We start from the raw sequence: 20,117 nt of genomic DNA, 5'->3' as shown, positions 1-20,117 counted from the left end.
AAGGGGTAGAAGTGGTGAACAGAGACATGGTCCTCATTCGCACACAACCCTGCCCCCACAGACTCCTGTTCCCTACCAAAGAAGGTTCAACGTAGAGAGCAATGGAGATTCAGAAATATTGAGACCCTATTTTTTTTTATTTTCATAGACATAATACGGGGGTGGGCTTCAGCCTGCTAACACAGACTAGTCTTCAGTTCTGTGTTGTATAAGCAATTCTTGGGTGCAGCACCAGGAAGAGGCCAGAAAGGTGATTCTGGGGCAGTACGGTTCACTCCCTAAAGCCTGAGTGTGGCATGCAGGAAATCTAGAAGTTGCTATGAGACTGGTGGATCAACAAGATTTGCAGTTGGAGCAGAGTTTTCAGTGTACAGGGAATTTGAGAACTCTTTGCTCCAAAGGCAGATCTAGCTGCTATTATAGAAAATGTTTCAGTTCTTAGGAAGAATTTGGGCCATCCAACAGGCATTTGGGAAAAAAAAAGTCATCTCGGTAAAACACTGCTCTCTTGGCTAGCTTTTCAGTTTGGGGCAAACATTCCCATGATGTCATTCAGAGCTGTCCATGAACCCATTTTTTGCCTCTTTCCCTTGGCATATGGTACATAATAGGTATTCAGGAACTTTGTGGAATGACAGAGTCCAAGGAGTCACGTGAGAGGGAAGTTATTTCAGACAAAACAAAACGAACATGGTGAACAAAAGTAATGGAAGATGGGGGGTAACGAAAGGAGCCACTTGAACCTTTTCCTTCATCCCTCCTCATTCGTATACCTTCTACTCTGTCCGTAAGGACCCCTAGCTTTCCTTCAGGAGGAACCCTGGTGGTACAATGGTTAAGTGCTTGGCTACTAGCCAAAAGGTTGGTGGTTTGAGCCCACCAGCTGCTCTGTGGAAGAAAGATGTAGCAGTCTGCTTCCATAAAGATTCACAGCCTTGGAAACCCTATGGGGCAGTTCTACTCTGTCCTATAGGGTCACTATGAGTTGGAATCTGCTCAACGACAATGGGTTTGGGGTTTTTTTTTTTTTAGCTTTCCTTCAACATTTATGTGCCTATATCCTTTACTTAAACGGTTCTCTCATGACTTGAAATGTTCTTTTCCTATCTTCTTGATAAGCTCCGACTGATTCTTCAAAACCTAGCTCAAATATCATTTTGTCTGTAGCTTTCTCTGACACTGCCTCACTCCAAGGGGAATTAATCACTCTATTCCATTTTCCTACACTTTTTTCAACCTCTATTATAGCAGAATACCATCCGTTATGTTTAGCAAGTTCACATGTCTACTTTCCTTGAAAAACTATGAGCTACCAGAGGACAAGGATGATTCCTATGCGTTACCTCATTTCCTACTTGAGTGCCTATACGCAAAGCGCTGGGTCAGAAAGAAGCAAACATGGGTTCATGGGCAAATCTACAGCCTTGAGAAGCCCACTGTAATTAGGAGAGAGACATCATCTAAAAACATAGTATGGCAGGGGGTGTGGGAATACAAATCTCTATCAGGAAGAAATCAGGAAGTATCAAAAAGTTGGTAACTTTGGAGGTAGGCCTTGAAACCAAATTAAAATCAGAAGACTACATGGGGGAAATCCACGGAATCAGAGCTCAGGTCTCAAAAGGGAACTGTTCAAGTAACAGGAACATTTTGTCATGTCTGGTCAATCTTTTCTCTTGGTACTGCTGGAGATTCCCTGCACAAGTTATTCTAAGTTCCCTTTTTTCCAACACCCAAAGCCACTGAGTTTTCCCATTTACACAATTTATTTATATCAAAAAGCACCTGTCATTTGAACAACTATCCCGTTAAAAAATGTGTCAAAAATACATGAAAATGTATTCAAACTCAGCAGCAATCGAAGAAATCCAAATTAAAACAAGGAACTATAATTTTTTTCATCTATCAAATTGTCAAGTATTTTTTGAAATTATAATATCTAGCATTGAAGAAGAATCAGGGAAACTAAAATTACATCCTCCTTGAGAGGCAATTTGTTTGATATATTAAAACCCTTATAAACAATCATACCCTTTGAGTTAGAAATTCCACTTACAGGAATTTATCCTAAGGGCAAAAGTCTTTGCTATAAAGATAATCACAGTATTATTTAAAGTAGTGGAAAACAGTACACTACCTAAATGTCCAACAATAGAATAGTCAAAATAAATTTGGCACTACAATAATTATAACAGTTACCACTTACGGAATGTCTACAAAGTGACTGATATTATCATATTTAATACCCATGCAACCTATAAGGTGGATATGTTAAGAGAATGTTCAATAGGAGTTTTCCCATTGCCTCAGAATTGGGAAATAGAACCAACAGCAGGGACAGCAAGGAGGTAAGCTTTCCACAAGCTAAAGAGAGCAGTCAATCCAAGGCCTTGTTAAGAAATATAGTATGAGACCTTCTAGCCAACCATCACCTGTGTCCCTCTACTGCCCTTCCCCTCCACACTCCACAAAAGCAGTGAGGGGGGAGGGGAAATCTTGGATCCCTTGACCTAGTGGGACGTGCTGTATTTGGGTATGATATTCTTCCTACTTCCGTAGTGGAGAGAGAGTGGGCTCCGAGAGAATCAGTTACAGAGATTGAGGGTGTCCCCCGAAAAAACCCTGGAGTAAGAATTATAAAAATCGTAATGCCTAATAAATGTCTGCTCAGACAGTCTACTTACAAATCTGCCCTGCACCAGTTGGGACAGGGAAGGGAAAATGGAGTAAGAAGGGACAGCAGTTCTGTGACCCACTGTTTGGCACGGATGTGAGTCCTCCAGGTTAAGCAGCCTCAATGGAAATTGCTGGCATTCAGCCTTCTTGTCAGTTCCCCACCCAAGAGGGTTGCCATTGAGCAAATGGGCACCAGCAGCAAAAGACTGCAAGGTGTCAGGGGAAGCAGGCTAGGCCTGAAAGAGACTGACTGAGCCCAATACCAGTTTCTTCTCCAGGTCTGGAGACCAGGCACTGGGGAAGCCCTCCAAAGAACTCACAACTGTGGGTGAATAAACACCTAGGCAATGAGGGTCAGGCAACCAGAAAATACCCTCAAAAAGGGCCCACTCAAAAGCAACCAGTTAAGAGACGCTTATCCCTGCTCTCTCTTTTGCCTATCCTTACACGTGAGAGTAATTACAGCCTAGAAGAGAGTACCCAGAAACCCAGTGCCGTCAGGTCGATTCTGACTCAGGGAGAGTAGAGAAGAAATATTCCAGAGAGAGATTATATCTCCATCCAACCTCACATTCTCTAAGGTGAGGGAAGGGAAAGATGAGTAGAAATATAAACAAAACCCACCACTTTCCACTTCATATCCTTAGACCCACCAGTCTTGCCAATAACAGCAGTAGGAAAGCTTTCCAATAGGTATAGTGAATTTTTAAATGGTAAACTTCCAGCAACACAGAGTGACCAGAAAGTTGTAGACTCTGACTAAGGACTTATCAAGGGATCTGTCACCTAGAGGAGAGGGTAGTTTTTGACAAAACTCAGGTGAGAGTTCTGACCAGAGGAAAACAAAATCATCCATGTTTGCACACCACTGAGTTAAAGCTGTCCAACTAACTGGTTAAAATTACCATTATCTCCATTTTACTGATTAGAAAATTAAAGCTCAGAAAGATGAAGAAACTTGCCTGAGTCCACAAAGCATGTCAGAAGCTTAATTTGGATTCCAACCCAGGACAAACTGCAGGGCCCGTGCTTTTTCACTATTACACCAGGATTCTTCAAAAAAAGGTCCAAAGCTATGTCCTCAGGGATCTTAAAATTGACTACAAATATTTTTTTCGATCTTAAGTTTTCATCTCAAGGATAATTTTCAAGTACACAAGCATATACTGGGTCATCTGAACAATCATCTTACAAGTAAGTGCTGCTCCTGAATTGCCACATTTGCACTTAATCTTATTATGATCAAGTACTGAGTTCTTTAATTTCATACACTGATGACTAATGAGAAAGAACACAGGTGACAATATATAATGTGGTCATACCAATTAAAAGCCAAATGACTTCCCACTTTGCTATGCAAATCAAAGTTTTCACAGTAGTTCAAATATAGAAATATAATAGAAGAAAAGAATGAGACACAGAAGAGATGGGCTCCACAGACATAAGTGCTGTATTCATATTTTAAGCAGCAATTTAGTTTTGGCAAAGTATTGTGTTGATATGAATTGTATTGTTTCTGAAGTTTCATATTTAATTTGTAAATTTGTTTTGGTTTTGCTATTGTAGAAGAGCTATCATTATAAAACGTTTACATGTTGTAGTTTTTGCTTATACACATTTTGGTAACATAATAATAAAAATAATTTAATCCAACATTTAGAACCTATAAACATGTTTAGTGTCCTTATATTACACATGCTTAAGCAGGTCTATTACACCATTCTGTCTAAGCAGCCATTAAAAACTATGGGGTCTTAAAAGCTTGCAAACAGTCATCTAAGATACAACTATTGGTCTCTACTCATCAGGAGCAAAAGAGTAAGAAGGAAATCAAAGTCTCAAAGAAGAAACTAGTCTACTGGGCCAGCAGCCTACACAAGGCACAGCCTCATCTACCCTGAGACCAGAAAAACTATATGGTACCTAACTACCACTACCAATTGTTCTCATCAGGGCCACATTAGATGGACCCTGATAGAAGGGAAGAAGAACACCAAACAGAACTCGAATTTGTAAAAAGTCGACTTATTGGACCAGTTGAGATCTGAGGACTGCCTGAGACTATTGCCCTGAAATATTCTTTAACCTCTGAACTGAAGCTATCCTGAGATCACCTTTTAGATCACAAAAACAAAGAATCACAAAATAAAGAATATTACCTGTAAGTACAGTGCTCTACTAAAAAATCATTTATATGAGACCAAAAGGTCAATGTTTACTCTAAAGCAAAGATGAGAAGAGGCCAAAGAAACTGGAGTACTGGAAACAGAACAATTGAACACAAAGAATGTTGACACATTGTAAAAAATGTAACTAATGTCATTGAACAACCTGTATAGAAATTGTCAAATGGGAGCTTAATTTACTGTGTAAATGTTCACCAAAAACACAGTATTATTAAAAAACAAAACAAAAACTTATGTCTTAGATGACTATTTTGTAACACAGAAATATTTTCAGTATATTAACTTAAAGTATACAAAATGGTGGGTACAAGTCTCACTCTTATAAAATATACAAAGCACACACAAGCATAGGAAAAAAAAGACTAGAAAACACTAAAATGTTAACGTTTATATCTTGGAAGGAGTATTACAGGTGCTCTTTATTAACATTGCTATTTTTTTGTGAGCTTCTGTTTTTATAACTTTACTATAAAAGTGAAATTTAAATATTTTTAAAATACACAATTTTTAATAGTCCTGCCCATGAAAATTCCCAAAACCTATTGCTAAAAAATATACTTTCAATTCCAGCTCAAGCTCTTTTTTCTCCAGGGTAAACTTAGTCAACCCTAACATTTCTTCAAAATTTAAAAGCATATAAAGTACTTTAAAACATTATCTCCCTTGAGCTTTTTAACTGCCCATATTTTACAGATCTAGTTAACCAGTAACTTACTGCGTTCTAGGTACTAGGGCTACAGGATAAAAAATGAACATGGTGCTAGTAGTCTGGGGGAAGCATAGCATAAACCAACAGTTATGGTATAGTGGTGCTTCGTCAACAATACCACAAGAGAATGAAGGAGGAGTTCCATAACTCACTCTGATGGGAAAGGTGGACAGGAAAAGCTGCCAGAAAGTGACATGTGAACTGAGTCCTAAGAAAGCCTGGTAAAGTAGAGGGTCAGTGAAAAAGAGGAAGACTCTCAAGGAGAGGGACTGACACAGTGGCTGCAACGACGGGCTTAAGCATAACAATTGTGGTGATGGTGCAGGACTGGGCAGTGTTTTGTTCTGTTGTACATAGGGCGTCACTGTGAGTTGGAACTTACTCGATAGCACCTAACAACAACAAAATCCAAGCACAGGCTTGTGACACTGAACTCAATGACTACATTAGACCCATCCCTTGTGAACTCCTACAGCACTGGTCTTTGTCAGTTGTGACATTTAGCATATACTGGCTGGTGTTATAATTCAAGCTGCTTTTTTTTTTTTTTTCCCCCAACAAGACTGTGAACTCTGATGGGAACACTATGTACATTGTAGACTCTTACTATTTGTTAATGACAGTAACTTCAGAGGATCTTCTAATTGGCACTGACCTTAATACCTTGTAGCCTCTGGTGGTATCCGAGAAAAGTATGTACACATCTAACTTACACCTAATTTTTCCTCTGAAAATTATGTCAAAAGATCAAAGCAACATGATTCATTTCTATAATCCTCACAAGAAAATAAGCCTTTATACTGTATATAAAACTTAACATTTTCCCTTGCTCTCCCTTGCAGAGCTCCAACTGGTACATTCTTCCAAGGCAGGCTAAGTGTTATGGATTGAATTGTGTACCCCCAAAATATATAAAGCCTAATCCTTGTACCTGTTTGGGAAGAGGAGTCTTCTTTTGTTATGTTAATGAGGCCATACCACAATAGGGTGGGTTCTAAACCTAATTCCATCTGAGTGGTGTCTTATAAAAAGAGACAACAGGCATAGAAAGACACAGAATGGGTGAAGGTGCCAGATGACTACAGAGGCAGATGCATCTACAAGCCCATGAATGTTAAGGACTGCCAGCAGCTACTAGAAGCTGAAGGAGACAAGAAGGACATTTTCATGGAGCTGATACTCTGATTTTGGACTTCTAGCCTCCTGAACTGGGAGCAAATATCACGTAGAGTACTTTTTTGATATTTTTAAGACCATGTGGACGTCTAGGATTTGCTTTAAAATAGTCCAACAAGGAAACAGAAAAAGAAATAGATGAAACAAATATGATGAAACCTTGATAATATTTGAAACTGTGTGAATACCTGTCTGTTACATCATTTTCTCTACTTTTGTATGTTTTAACTTTTTCATAATTGAAAATTGGATAAAAATACAATGTAGAAGTAAATGAAAATATTTACAACAATGGTTTGTAAACAAAAAAAAAACACAAAGGTGACAGTTCATGTTGATTACAACTGTGTCAAAAATAAATGTTTGACCAACCAAATGACAATAAGCACACCTTAGTGCCCATAATAGGTCTCTAGATGCAGTTTTTACTAAAAGAAATCAGTACTCTTTGAGGTAATGGTAATTCCAGGTCTGGGGAAGGAACTGTACAACATAAATCTGGAACATCTTCTCGTACCAGAGAGCAAACACACTATCAAAGTCTAGTAAGGGTCATGCTGAAAGGACTCAGAAGCCAATTTTAATAGGCTCCTGCTAGCTAAATATAGTACAAGTTGAGTCCTAGTGAGGTAAACTACTATAACAGATTCAAACATATTAAATGCATTTAAATCTATGAACTCATAATGATACTTAAAAATTAATTGATCACTTTGAAGGATACTAAGGACCCAACTATTTTCAAAACTGGTAAATAAAAAGAAGCAAGCATAAAACTGGAGGAAAGGAGTAGTTGTAAAGAATATGTGACAATGACTGTGAAAGGGTCTTGCGTATAGCTGGTGGCTGCTAAGTGGCATCAAGCCTGCACCAATCTCTATGTGAGATGGCTTACACTCTCATGTAACATGCTCATAATTTAGCCAGGGAGACAGACAAGCTCGAATGTGAGAATGCCAAACAAATGGTGAAAAAAGTGTCATGAAGCAAGCCCAAAACAGAGCTCACTCTGGAGGGGTCTGAGAGGAGACATCTGAGCTGAGCTTTGAAGGGTTACCACCTAAGCTTTTGCATTTTAAGCCATTCTCAAACTTGAACTCCAGAATCTCACACATTGGTCCTCACACCCCCCAGCACCCACATACTTCCTAGGGATAAGCCAAAGATATAGCTTCAGACAAACGCCCAGGTGGTTTCATTTCCCGTTTCTGAGTGAGATAAGGGGTCCCTTGAGATGTTCCTTTCAGGAAAAGTTAACTCCCTAGAACTTGATGTAAGATTTAGCTGGGGAGTTTCACTTTGCATTCTGGTTTGAACCCCAGCTGAGAACTTGCATTTCTAACAAGTTCCCCGCTGAGAATTTACATTTCCACCCAGATATACTGAATCAGGATCTCCATTTTAACAAGATGCCCAGATGATTCTTACATATAATTTCTTGGGAACTTGTTGGAAATACAAATTCTCAGCAGGGGTTCAAAACCGTATTAACCATTTTGAAGCCCTGGTTTTGACACTGTAAGCAACAGGTCTGGAGTATGTTCACTTTCAAAGTTCCTATGAAAGGATTAATAAATCGAAATCACATCCCTCCTACCCCCAATATCAAGTACCTACTCTGGGCCAGACAGTATGCTATGATTTTTCCACATTATCCTAGTTAATTCTCAAAATCCGGTCCTGGAAACACATAAGACAGAGATTTTCTTTTTTAAAAAGTATTTTATTGTGTTTTAGGTGAAATTAATTTCCCATTCAACAAATTGTACACAAAGTGTTCCATGGCATTGGCTGCAATCCTCACACTGTGTCCATACTCTCCTCATTTCCACCTGGGTTCCCAGTTTCCTTTCTTCTGGTTTTCCTACCCCTTCCTGTCTTCTCATCTTTACTTTTGGGCAAATGTTGCCCTTTTGGTCTTGTATAATCGCTTGTTCTATGGAGCATGTTCTTTACTCATTCTTTTAGGGTGTTACTGTTTATTTTATAGGCCTGTCCATTGCTTGGCTGGAAGGTGGTTTCCGGGAATGCCTGCAGTTCCAAGTCAGAGGGATCTAAGACAGAGGTCTTTTCAAGATAAATATTGTCAAGACACCATTGACATTTCACACTGAAGGACTGGCTATCAGAGTGAGAGGCAAAGGCTTGCTGAATTAGCGTGAAGCTCTTCATCAATAAATGTTTCCTACCATCTAAGTAAGGCCTTTTATTGAATATTCCCCTCAGCCCTCCATTTACCTTTCAGACCTCTTTCTGCCTTCTACTATAGACTCTCCACTCTCGATAGACTTTACTGGTCCCCATATCCCATGTGCACTGCCCCTGTCTCACTTTTACTGTCATGTTCCTTTCTAGGTTCTAATCTTCTGAGTCCAACTTACATCCCCACCTCTGAAGCCAGAAAGCTCCTCCATATTTTTTCCATGTCCAGAGCTCTTGGTCTTTACTTGTTGCCTGAATCATAAAACTCCATATAAAGGCATCATTCTTTTTCACTTGTATACTTCTGGTCTCCCTAGTCTGTGAATTCCTCGAAGGCAGGGTTGAGTGTTGATTTATTTCTTTGGGAAGGGAAAGGGTACAATATATGCTTTACAAACACCTGTCAAAATGACTTTGGATGCAGGTAATAGCCTGCTCAGGAACCTACATTTCTAAGCCATTTCTCATAAGCTTAAGGTTACCGTATCTTATATCCTTTTCTACCTAGAGAAAAGCCAGTTAGGCACAGGCAAACAACATCAAAGCTGTTTCATTAAGCAAAGCAGTAGGCATCCTTTCCTGTTCTGTACAACTTTACCTCCCCTGGTCCTTAGGCATCCCTGATCGAGTCTTCCATTATCACTCAAAGCTGTGGAAATGTCATCCTGTATTCTTCCCTGCATTAGGAATATTAGCAGGGCCAATTCATAACCCTCACCAAATGAGGAGTTTTGATACAATGCTAGTGACAAGAAGCTCGGGAGGCTGGCCCTGAGTTAGAACTGGCTCTTTGATCTTGTGAACACAATCAAAGAATTAGCTCAGTGATTAGGACCACAGAACAGAAAGCTTCTAGAAGAAATTTCCACCTTTTTTTTTTTTTTTTTTTTTTTTATCTAGGACCAGATTCAGTATTTACTTAAATTCTCAAATAGTCCTTTGGAATAAAGCCCTGGCTTCCTCAGATGGCCTAGAAACAAACCTTGAAGTCACTCTAATTTTTGAAGACATCTCCCTCGCCTGTTCTTACCAGCCTAGGAGTTCTCTCCTGCCCATCTCACCAGGCTCAGCACTGGACCCTCATCGCCCAGCTGGTGCTATAGCAACACCAAACTATCCTCAGTCTCTTTGCCACCTGCCTCCGCTGTTAGTGGTCCGTCTGCCTGGAAAGCCTTTCTCTTGGCTGACTTCTAGTCAGGGCCACTTATCCAAAAAGCCTTTTCTTTTCCTTCCTTATATTCCTTCCCAGAACTTGGGTGCTTGGCACATAATAATTCTTTGATAAATTATTAAACTAAATTATATTTATTATGTTCACTTAAAGGATAGCAGATAATTTTTATTTCTACTTTAATATCATCCACATCTTTTTTCCCCCACTTTCTAAACAACGGCTTTATTGAGCTATACTTCAAATACCATAAATTTCCCAATTTAAAATGCACAATTCAGTGGTTTTTAGTATATTCAGAGTTTTGCAACTATTACCACAATCAATTTTAGAACATTTTCATCACCCTAAAGCAAAACCCATCAACAATCACCCCCTATCTCCTCCTTCCCCCAGCCCCTGGGAAACACCATCATCTACATCTTCTAATGATGAGTAGACTTTTAAAATATATATATACATATTTTAATTTTAGGAATAATCTGGACAAGGACATCAAACCTTTCTAAGCCATCTACTGAGTTTAGATTTTTTAAAACTGCTAGGGTTACCTAAACCCGTTGCTGTTGAACCAATTCCTACTCATGGCGACCCTACAGGACAGAGTAATACTGCCCCATATGGTTTCCAAGGAGCAGCTGATGGACTCAAACTGTAGACCTTTTGGTTAGCAGCCAAACGCTTAACTACTGCAGGACCATGGCTCCAAGGTTACCTCCTGGCTTAAAAAAGTTAATAAATGTTTGGGTTTTTAAAGAGTGAAATTACAGGATAATTATGACACCAGTACTTAAGTTCAAAGTCATCTCCTCTCATTTAATCAAATGGCTTCCTTTTTAAAGCAAATGTACTGCAGTAAACAAAAGGTTAGATCTAGCTATGCTAAAGTAAGGTAGAGCCCTAATTCATAAACATTGCCCTATGGTGAGATTTCAATGAGAAGAGCTGGTTGGCAGTCCTTCTACTTACTATATGTGTGGCACTTAAGTCTCTCACTTAACCTCCATGGTCAGTTTCTTCTCTTCGTAAAATGGGAATAAAAATACTAATAATTACATTTAGCATATTGAGTGTTGATACCGAGCACTTTGTTTTAATTAACTTTTTAAAAATTGTACAGAACTAGCTTCTCATTAAACATTTAGTACACGTATTGTTTTATGACACTGGTTAACAATCCCATGACATGTCAATGCTCTCCCTTCTTGATGCTGGGTTCCCTATTACCAGCTTTCCTGTCCCCTCCTGCCTTCTAGTCCTTGCCCCTGGGCTGGTGGGCCCCTCTAGTCTCATTTTGTTTTATAGGGCTGTCTAATCTTTGGCTGAAGGGTGAACCTCAGGAGTGACTTCATTACTGAGCTAAAAGGGTGTCTGGAGGCCATATTCTCAGGGTTTCTTCAGTCTCTATCAGGCCAGTAAGTCTGGCCTTTTTTTGTAAGTTAGAATTTTGTTCTACATTTTTCTCCAGCTATGTCCGGGACCCTCTACTGTGATCCCTGTCAGAGCAGTGAGTGGTGATAGCTGGGCACCATCTAGTTGTACTTGACTGAGTCTGGTGGAAGCCGTGATAGCTGTGGTCCATTAGTCCTTTGGACAAACCTTTCCCTTGTGTCTTTAGTTTTCTTCATTCTCCCTTGTTCCTGAATGGGTGAGACCAGTGGAGCATCTTAGATGGCTGCTCACAGGCTTTTACAACCTCAGCCACTACTCACCAAAGTAAGATATAGAACATTTTCTTTATAAACCATGTTAGCCAATTGAGCTAGATGTTCCCTGAGACCATAGTTCCCATAGCCCTCAGCCTAGTAATTCGGTCCCTCAGGGAGTTTAGGTGTGTTTATGGAGCTTCCTTGAGCTTGCCTTGGACAAGCTGTGCTGGCTTCCCCAGTAGATACCAAGCACTTTTGTATACACAATTATCAATACCATACATGGTGGCTGTGGGTTTAATCTCCACGTTACAGATAAGAAAACTGAAATTCACAGAGGTTACGTCGTTCATATAAGGTCTCATAGTAAATGGCAAAATCCATATTTAAATTCTATTTCCTTGTATTATTTTGAAAATTAAATAATGTATATGGAAGTGCCCATCATGGTGCTTGGCATGAATGTTCATTTTCTTCATTCATTACAGAGAAGCCCATTACAAGGTAGAATTTGGAGGGGAGGGGTAACAGTCACAGAAGGTTTTTAAAAACTACAGGTCCAGCCAGGTCCTTACACATTAATGAGCTGCTCACTGACCATTAGCACCTTACAGAGAAACTGAATAAGACATGAGGGGGGGAGGTAATTACTTCAAAAGAGCCACATTTATTCCAAAATATATAGTATGATGCTATACTTTACAAAGGTGGCAAAAGAAATATTTGAATACATAAATGAGTATTCCTATGCTAGATGTCAAGAAATCCAAATCCTTGTGTCAATTTTGTCAGTAATTCATTTTGGACAAGGTGCATTCTCTCCAGAATTCAGTTTCCTTATTTATTTATTTATTTGTTTTTTAAACGGGGTAATGGTCATTAAGTAGATAATTTCTAAGATGCCTTCTGCTATCAACATTCTCACCAACATTTTATAGTCTCTTTTGGTCCTGAGGTCAGAGCTTACCCTGAGATCAATTCAGGATATGTAGGGTGAAGACCAAGAACCAGAATTGGATATCAGCTTTCACCACTATTATCCAAAACAGTACTGGAAGTACTATTTAATACGATAAAGGAAGAAAAAGAAATAAAAGGCACACAGATTGCAAAGGAAAAAATAAAACTGTCTCTATTAGCACATGACATGATTGTCTATGCAGAAACCCAAAAATAGACACACACAAATATATCCAACTGATTTTTGATAAAGGTGCAAAAACAATTCAATGGAGAAATGATGGCCCCATTGACTAATGGTGCTGGAGTAACTGGCCATCCATAGGCAAAAAAATGAACCTCAATCTGAGTTTCACACCTTACACAAAGATTAACTAAAAATGGATCAAGGACTTAAGTGAAAATTTGGAGAGAAGGGGTAGTAGTCATCGAAGGCCTTTAAAACCCACAGGCTTTATATAAAACTATAAAATGTTCACGGGGGGAAAAAAAAAACAGGAGAAAAACCTTCAGACATATGGCTAGGCAAAGAGTCCCTGGACTTGACATCAAAAACGTTAATACTTACATGGAAAAATTTGATAAACTGGAACTGCATTCAAATTAAAAACTTTTGGTCTATGAAAGGCCCTGTTAAGTAAAAGAAAAGACAAGCTACAGATTAGAAGAAAATTATTTGCAAATCACATATCCAACAAAGGACTAGTACAAAAAAGGACACATAAAAAACTCTCAAAACTCAACAGTAAACAATCTATATAGAAAATAAGCAAAACAATGGAAGAGACACTTCATCAAATAGGATATACAGATGGCAATTATTCAAATGAAAAGATTTTTTAACATGATTAAAAAAAAAAAAAAAAAGAAACCAGCTGATTAGCCATGATTAGCCATTAGGAAAATGTAAATTAAAGCCAACGGGTAAATAGTTAAACTGTGGTACATCCATACCATGGAATACTGCCGAGCAATAAAAACAAATGAACTACTGATATTCACAACAACCTGTAGGAATCTCTAGAGAATTATGCTAAGTGAAAAGAGTCAATTTCAAAAAGTCACATATTGTATGAACCCATTATATAACATTCTTGAAATGTCAAAAAGTATAAAAATGGAGAGCAGATTAGTGGTTGCCAGGGGTTAAGAATGGGTGGGGGACAGGATGATAGTGAATATGGACATTAAAGGGCAACGAAACGGATCTTTGTGGTAAAGCCAATGTTCTGTATTTTGACTGTAGCATCATCAATATCCTGAGTGTGACATTGTACTATAGTTTCATCAGATGTTACCATTAGGGGAGACTGAATAAAGGGTACACGGGATCTCTCTGTACTACTCCTTATAACTGGATGTGTATCTACAATTATCTCAAAATAAAACATTTAATTAAAAAAAAAGCTCAGGCTTTGGGATAAAAACACGTGACTTTGGGCAAGTCACTTCCTTTCTCACAGGGCTAAAAGGATTACATTAAGAGATCAAGGGGTTAAGATTGCGCTGGTAGAGAGTAAGTGCCCAAAAGATGGTTATTAAAATGATAATTAGTCTTGTGAGTAATGGCAATGGGGAGAGCCAAGTACATGGCAAAAAACCAAACCCGTTGCCGCTGAGTTGATTCCCACTCACAGCAATCCTATAGGACAGAAGAGAACTACCTCATAGGGTTTCCAAGGAACAGCTGGTAGATTCAAACTGCTGACCTTTTGGTTAGCAACTGAACTCTTAACCACTACACCACCAGGGCTCCAGAGAAGTATACAGCAAAAGATAACTAACACGCTTTGGTGAAAGATTAGATGTGGGGATAGTGAACATCAGGGAGCCCAGGATGATCCCCAAATATCTCAGTTGAGCAAATGGACGGTTAGTGACACTATTTACTGAGCAGATGTGGGGTGAAGAGGAGAGGAATGAAGAGGAGTTTAGTTTTGGGTATATTGAGTTTGTGTTGACAGTGAGACATCTAAGTAGAGATGCCCCATTAACAATTGGTTCTGCACATCTCATAGTCTGAACACTATTCTGGGATGTAAATTTAACTGGATAGTAACCAGCATGCAAACGGTAATTGAAGCCAGGAGAGTGGGTGAGATCACCTACATGGAGAGTGAAAAAAGCCACAGCTCCCATGTCTATCTATAAAGGAGCTTCAACCTTTATAGACTGGGTCAAGAAGACCAGTCTAGCAAAGGAAACTGAACGGCCAGAAAAGGAGAAAAAACAGGCACACGTGGTGTCACTCAAGACAAGACAAAGATGTTTCCAGAAAGAATGGTCAACTGTGACAAACCAGTGGAGAGGTTAATTAAGAAGAATGAAAAATCATTCTCTGAATTTAGTGATCTGGGTGTCACTCAAAGCTTTTTGAGTATAGCTTTGGTGAAAAGTAGGTTTCATATTCAAACAGACTAAGAAGTGAGTAGAAAGAAGGTGGGTGGAACAGAGATAGTATAAACAACCATCAACAACTTGGCCCTGAAGAAAAAGAGAAAGCACAGTGAGTAGGCGGGGCTGTGATACTAAGGGAGAGTTTTGTTAAAAGGACAACCCTTAGGAATTGGAAATAGAAAGGAATTGATAAGGGGAAGAAGCTTAAGATGCATGTGAAAAAGGGTAAGAATGATGTGAGTAGGCAGCAAAGGATATGATCCAGAGAATAGGCTGCAGAATTAGCTCAGATAGCATGGGCACCTTATCTATTTTAAGAAGAGAAAAGAAGGGAAGGAACCCTTGGAGATGCCGGTAAATTTGGAAATTTGCTGGCAGTATGTGCAGACAGCTACCCCGATAGCTTTGATTCATTTGTGAAGGAGAAGGCAAGGTCACCTTCCAAGACTGAAGGGCTGGCTTATTTTTTATTATCAGCACAGAGCCCAGTGCCTGGGACACAGACATTTAATAAATAAATTTAACAAATATAAATAAACAACGACTGTTTCCTTAATGCAGTTGTTCATTAGCATCAATACACAACGTTCTTAGAATTCACCACTAGGGGGCAGTGCTGCCACCAATCTTCTCAAATCCTTTAACCTGGTAAAATTAATAGAAAATGACAGTGCATTATATGTCATATAATTTTTCAAGAAAATTTTCTTTCTGCTTTATACACATGTACACATGTGTGTGTCTGTGTGTGTATATATGTAAGTACACACACAAATATGGAGTTCAAACTGGCAGTGCAAAGAGTTAACGCACTGGGCTGCTAACTGAAAGACTGCAAGTTTGAGTCCACTCTGAGTCACCTTAGAAGAAATGCCTGGGTATCAACTTCCAAAACATCAGCCACTGAAAATGCTATGGAGCACAGTTCTACTCTGACACACACGCAGCTGCAGTAAGTCGGGGTCGACGCGACAGCAGCTGGTTTTATACACACAGATACAGATACATACATACTAGAGAAGGGCCTTTAAGTTTACAAGGTCTGAAGGAGGGGTGTTCGGTTGCTCCTGTCAACCTCTCACTGCAACAACGTCATGACACCCCAGAGGGCAATACTCACCATTTTCCAGAGGTCATTATTTGCAATTCCTCTGGGCACACAGAAAATACTGGATAGACCTTTAATACTTTCACATGATTAATAAAACAGAAAATGTCAATGGGGACAATCCCTAATCTCCAATAACACTTGCCAAAGCTTCTCCCAAGTTGTTTTTTCCTCCTACACTTACCACCATCTGAAATTAACCCAAAAAGGTAGGTTTTTAAAAAGTTTTAAATAGTTGTAATCTATTTTCCAAACTGCTATCTTGGATGACAATGGGTTTGGTTTCTTTCTTTGCTTGTTTTGGTTTGGCAATGAAGCTGAGAAATAACTCATTCCAACTTTGCTTCTAACCAACTTGGACCTACAATGAACAGAGAACCAGCAGAGTTCTAACTTACAACAGGGTGCAGAAATTCTCAACACCAAGGAAAAGTACATGTAAAGGTAGACTATTCCTCAGGAGTTTAGGGTTATACAGAACGACACAGACTCAACCAGGGAACTGAACTTTCACAGCAGGAAAGGCTTCCAGCCATACCAATGGAGCACATGATACCCTAGTCTAAGAAAAGCTGTTGCTGGTTTGGTCAGTTGCCTTGCGGGCTAGAGCTGCAAGGAAGATTAGAAATAGACTAAGATCGTTATTATGACTTCAAGGTGTCAACTAGTTCCAACATGTGAAAAAGGTCCTGACCCAAAAGCCTCCAAACTTGATTATTTTGAACTAAATTTTTGCCCAGCAACAAAAATACCCAAGAAATGGGTCATAGAGAGTCTGGGTAATAGGGCTGAAGTAGTCACCAGTCCAATGTAGATACAGTGTTAAATTGTTTGCAAAATGTTTCAAAAAGAAAATTTCAAGGTTCTTTAGGGTAGTATTCTACTTTGACAATTAAGGGTCACATTTTTATTGACACTCTACTAGCTGGTATGAAATCACTTCAATTGATAATTTTTGGAAGCTTTTCGGAGCCAGAGATTTCGTTTTTTCGATATTTATAAAAATGTTAATTACAAATTCCTCCTTAACCCTAATATAAAACTCAACTTCCCTGATGAACTGATAAAACCCTGATGTGGAAAAAATTTCCTTCTTAGCAATTATAATGCTGAGGCTACACGGGTACCCTGGAAAATGCACTTTAAAACTGAGTCAAACACTTCATCCCCTAATTCCTACTGTATTTTTAAATCTACGTCCGCTTTGAAAAGTCATGTGCGAGTCCTTAGATTTTCCCCAGCAAATGATCTAAGAGCCCGATTTCATTTTCTCACACACACACACAGACACTCTCTTGCACTCCCCAACAACAACACTTCCTTTGAAAAACAGAATGTCACTTCCTCAGTCCAGAGGCCAAAAGTCCCTTGGTTCTGATCTGGGGAGCCAAGACAGGAAACTCTGGTAAGCTTCTGCCTCTCCCCCCATGGACAGCCACTGGTGCAGCTGACAGAGGGCAGGGTCTATTCAGAGCTCCCTTGATGCACTGCAGCTGGAAGGCAGCAGCTCACTTCCAGGCTGTGGGAGTGATCCCAGAGAGTCAAGCACCAGGAATCAGTCTAGCAAGGGCATTTCATAAGAAGTGAAGGGGGACAAGATGGGAGACCTTGAGACCCTTTAGCGACCTTCCTCCCGGGATCCTTCCTCCTGAGATTACCCCAGGGCCGATTTCGGGCAAATCTCTGTGACTGGCATCGTCTTGTACTTTGACCTCTACAGGAACATACATCCTCTGGTGGGAGAAAAAAAAAAAAAAGCCAGAACTCCTCACCGCTCAGCACCAGACTGTACTACCTCCTCCTTGATGTTGCTAGTTCCTCACCTAGAGGGGAGCGGCTGTCCCAGCAATTTCAGTAAACAATGTCGGTTAGCACCACCTGGCAACTGAGAATCTTATCTCTTCCGACCCCAGACACCAAGGGCTGCACAACACAAAACCTGGGCCAGTTAGAGGAGACCAAACTGCAATGTCACCATGGGGGGGGGGTGTATGTGAGAGACATGCAGAATAAAGAGAAAGAAGGGGGGACAAACAAATGAGTCACTTAATACAAGGGCTGCACATGCCGCTGACGCTGCCCATGATGCAGACAGAGGCTGTGGACTGGAAGGAAGCAGGCGGCTACCCGGGAGGGCGGGCAGAGAAAGGGAAGAGGGAGAGGGTGTCAGGCGCCTCGTCCTTTGTGGGGGCTGGACCACGCGGCCCCACAGCTTGCGCCCCCCTCTTCCGCCCACTCCTCCAACCCCACATGCAAAACCCACTCAGGGTTACTATGCTCCCCCAGCCCAGGGAATCAACTCTCTCGGTCTCCAAAAACAATCAATACAAACTTCAATACTGTATTTAGTTTACAGGCAGGCTGGCTGGGGAGGTGCCGCCGACGCGCCCGCCAAGCGGAGGAGCCGCAGCCTCAACCTGCTGCCCCGCCCGCCCCGCCCCTCGGAGGCGCACCTGTGACAGGTGTGCAGGTGCCCCACACATCCCCCGGGCGCGGGGCGCACCAGCCGCTTCTCCACCCCAAAGGCGCGCCCCGCCCCTCGTCGGCGCGGCCCCTCGGCCAGCCCCCAGCCCCTTCAAGGGCGGTGGGGCGCCCCCAGCCCGCGCCCTGGGCGGCCGCGCCCGCTCGCCGTCCGCACTCACATAGCGCCTCAACTTCTTCTCGGGGGGCGATTTCCTCAGCCAGCCAGTGCACACCACGTCGCCGCCGCCGCTCATGCTGCCGGCCGACTGGAGCCCGCGGCCGGGTCGGGGGACGAGGGCGCGGGCGCGGGTCGCTGGGTCGGCCGGCCGGCGGTGCGCAGCTCGCGGGGGAGGGGACGGGCCGGGGCCGCCGGCGGCCGCGGGGCGAGGACGAGGCGGCGCGGCGCGAGCCCGGCTGCCTCGCTCGCGCGCGCCCGCTCTGGCTCGCGCGCCCGCGCCCAGCGCACTCGGGCCCGGCCGCGGAGGGGGCGCCCCAGCAGGAAGCGGCGGCGCGCGCTCGCCACGCCCACAGCCCGCCGCGCCCCCCGGCGGGCCGCCTTCAAAGACGCAAACACTGCCTGGCCGCCCGGGAGGCCCGAGGTCGCTGCGGACGCCGCAAGCTGTCGCCGGCCGCGCCCCCGAGGTCTTGCTTTTTTTCCCTGAAGCTTCAAGCAGCAAGCCCGGGAGGGCTGGGGGAGGTGGCCGCGCCCCTGGGGGGAGGGTGAGTGGTAGGGGGCTGCGAGACTTCGACTGAGGATCGATTTTTCACAGAGGGTCGACCTGGCTGGGACCCGAGTCCTGTTAGCGTTACCTATCCTTTCCCAGAGCTTCAGGTTTCAGCGGGTCAGGTTCCGGCTGGAATTAGTCTGCCGCTTTTTCCCATCAAGAGTTTCATTAACTCTCGCACCCCCTTGGCGGGAGAAGGAAAGAAGGAAGCAGATCTTCTGTGTTCTGGGCGCTTTTACATTCACTGTTCACATGATTGTCTTAGCAAACTAAAAGTTGGGCGGGGAAGATTATTCCCATTTTACAGACAGCCTAAGGTCCCAGAGCTGGTACCTGGCAGAGCCAGATTCCTAATTCCAGGGCTGTGAGAGGGAAGGCGGAATCCTGCTCATCTGCTTTCAAGTGGGAAGAGGGCTTTGATGTCTGCGTATCAGCTTGGGAGCCTCTTACTGTCAGGAAACAAAGTCCAGCTGGCTCCTACACTGCCTCTGGAAGAACAGAATTCAGTAGAAGAAAACTTGTATGATTTGCAGAATCAAGGAAACAAAAATGCATCATGCTTGGTAGAAGGTTAGAGAAAAAGAGGAAGACCCTCAAGAAGATTGACACAGTGGCTGCAACAATGGGCTCAAACATAGCAGGGACTGTGAAAATGGGGAAGGACAGAGCAATGTAGTCTCATTGTGTTGTGCATG

General features: G+C 41.8%; 1 protein-coding gene across 3 annotated transcripts in view; it reads right to left on the bottom strand.

Annotated features, from left to right (window-relative positions):
- Positions 1 to 19,061, bottom strand: part of GAB2 (GRB2 associated binding protein 2) — a 190,472-nt gene extending 171,411 nt beyond the window's left edge. For 2 of the 3 annotated variants that reach the window (XM_049889704.1, XM_049889702.1), the window contains exon 1: positions 18,877 to 19,061. In XM_049889704.1, the coding sequence (XP_049745661.1) occupies positions 18,877 to 18,951 (75 nt within the window). In that variant the 5' untranslated portion in view covers positions 18,952 to 19,061. Of the gene's footprint in view, positions 1 to 13,297; positions 13,388 to 18,876 lie in introns of those variants that run through there. The other variant, XM_049889703.1, reaches the window with a different exon arrangement.
- Positions 19,062 to 20,117: the final 1,056 nt, after the last annotated feature.

This window comes from Elephas maximus, chromosome 7 (assembly GCF_024166365.1).
Source record: "Elephas maximus indicus isolate mEleMax1 chromosome 7, mEleMax1 primary haplotype, whole genome shotgun sequence".
Classification (NCBI taxonomy): Eukaryota; Metazoa; Chordata; class Mammalia; order Proboscidea; family Elephantidae; genus Elephas; species Elephas maximus.
Note: the sequence above shows the minus strand (reverse complement) of the source record. Positions and strands in the feature narration are given on the sequence as shown.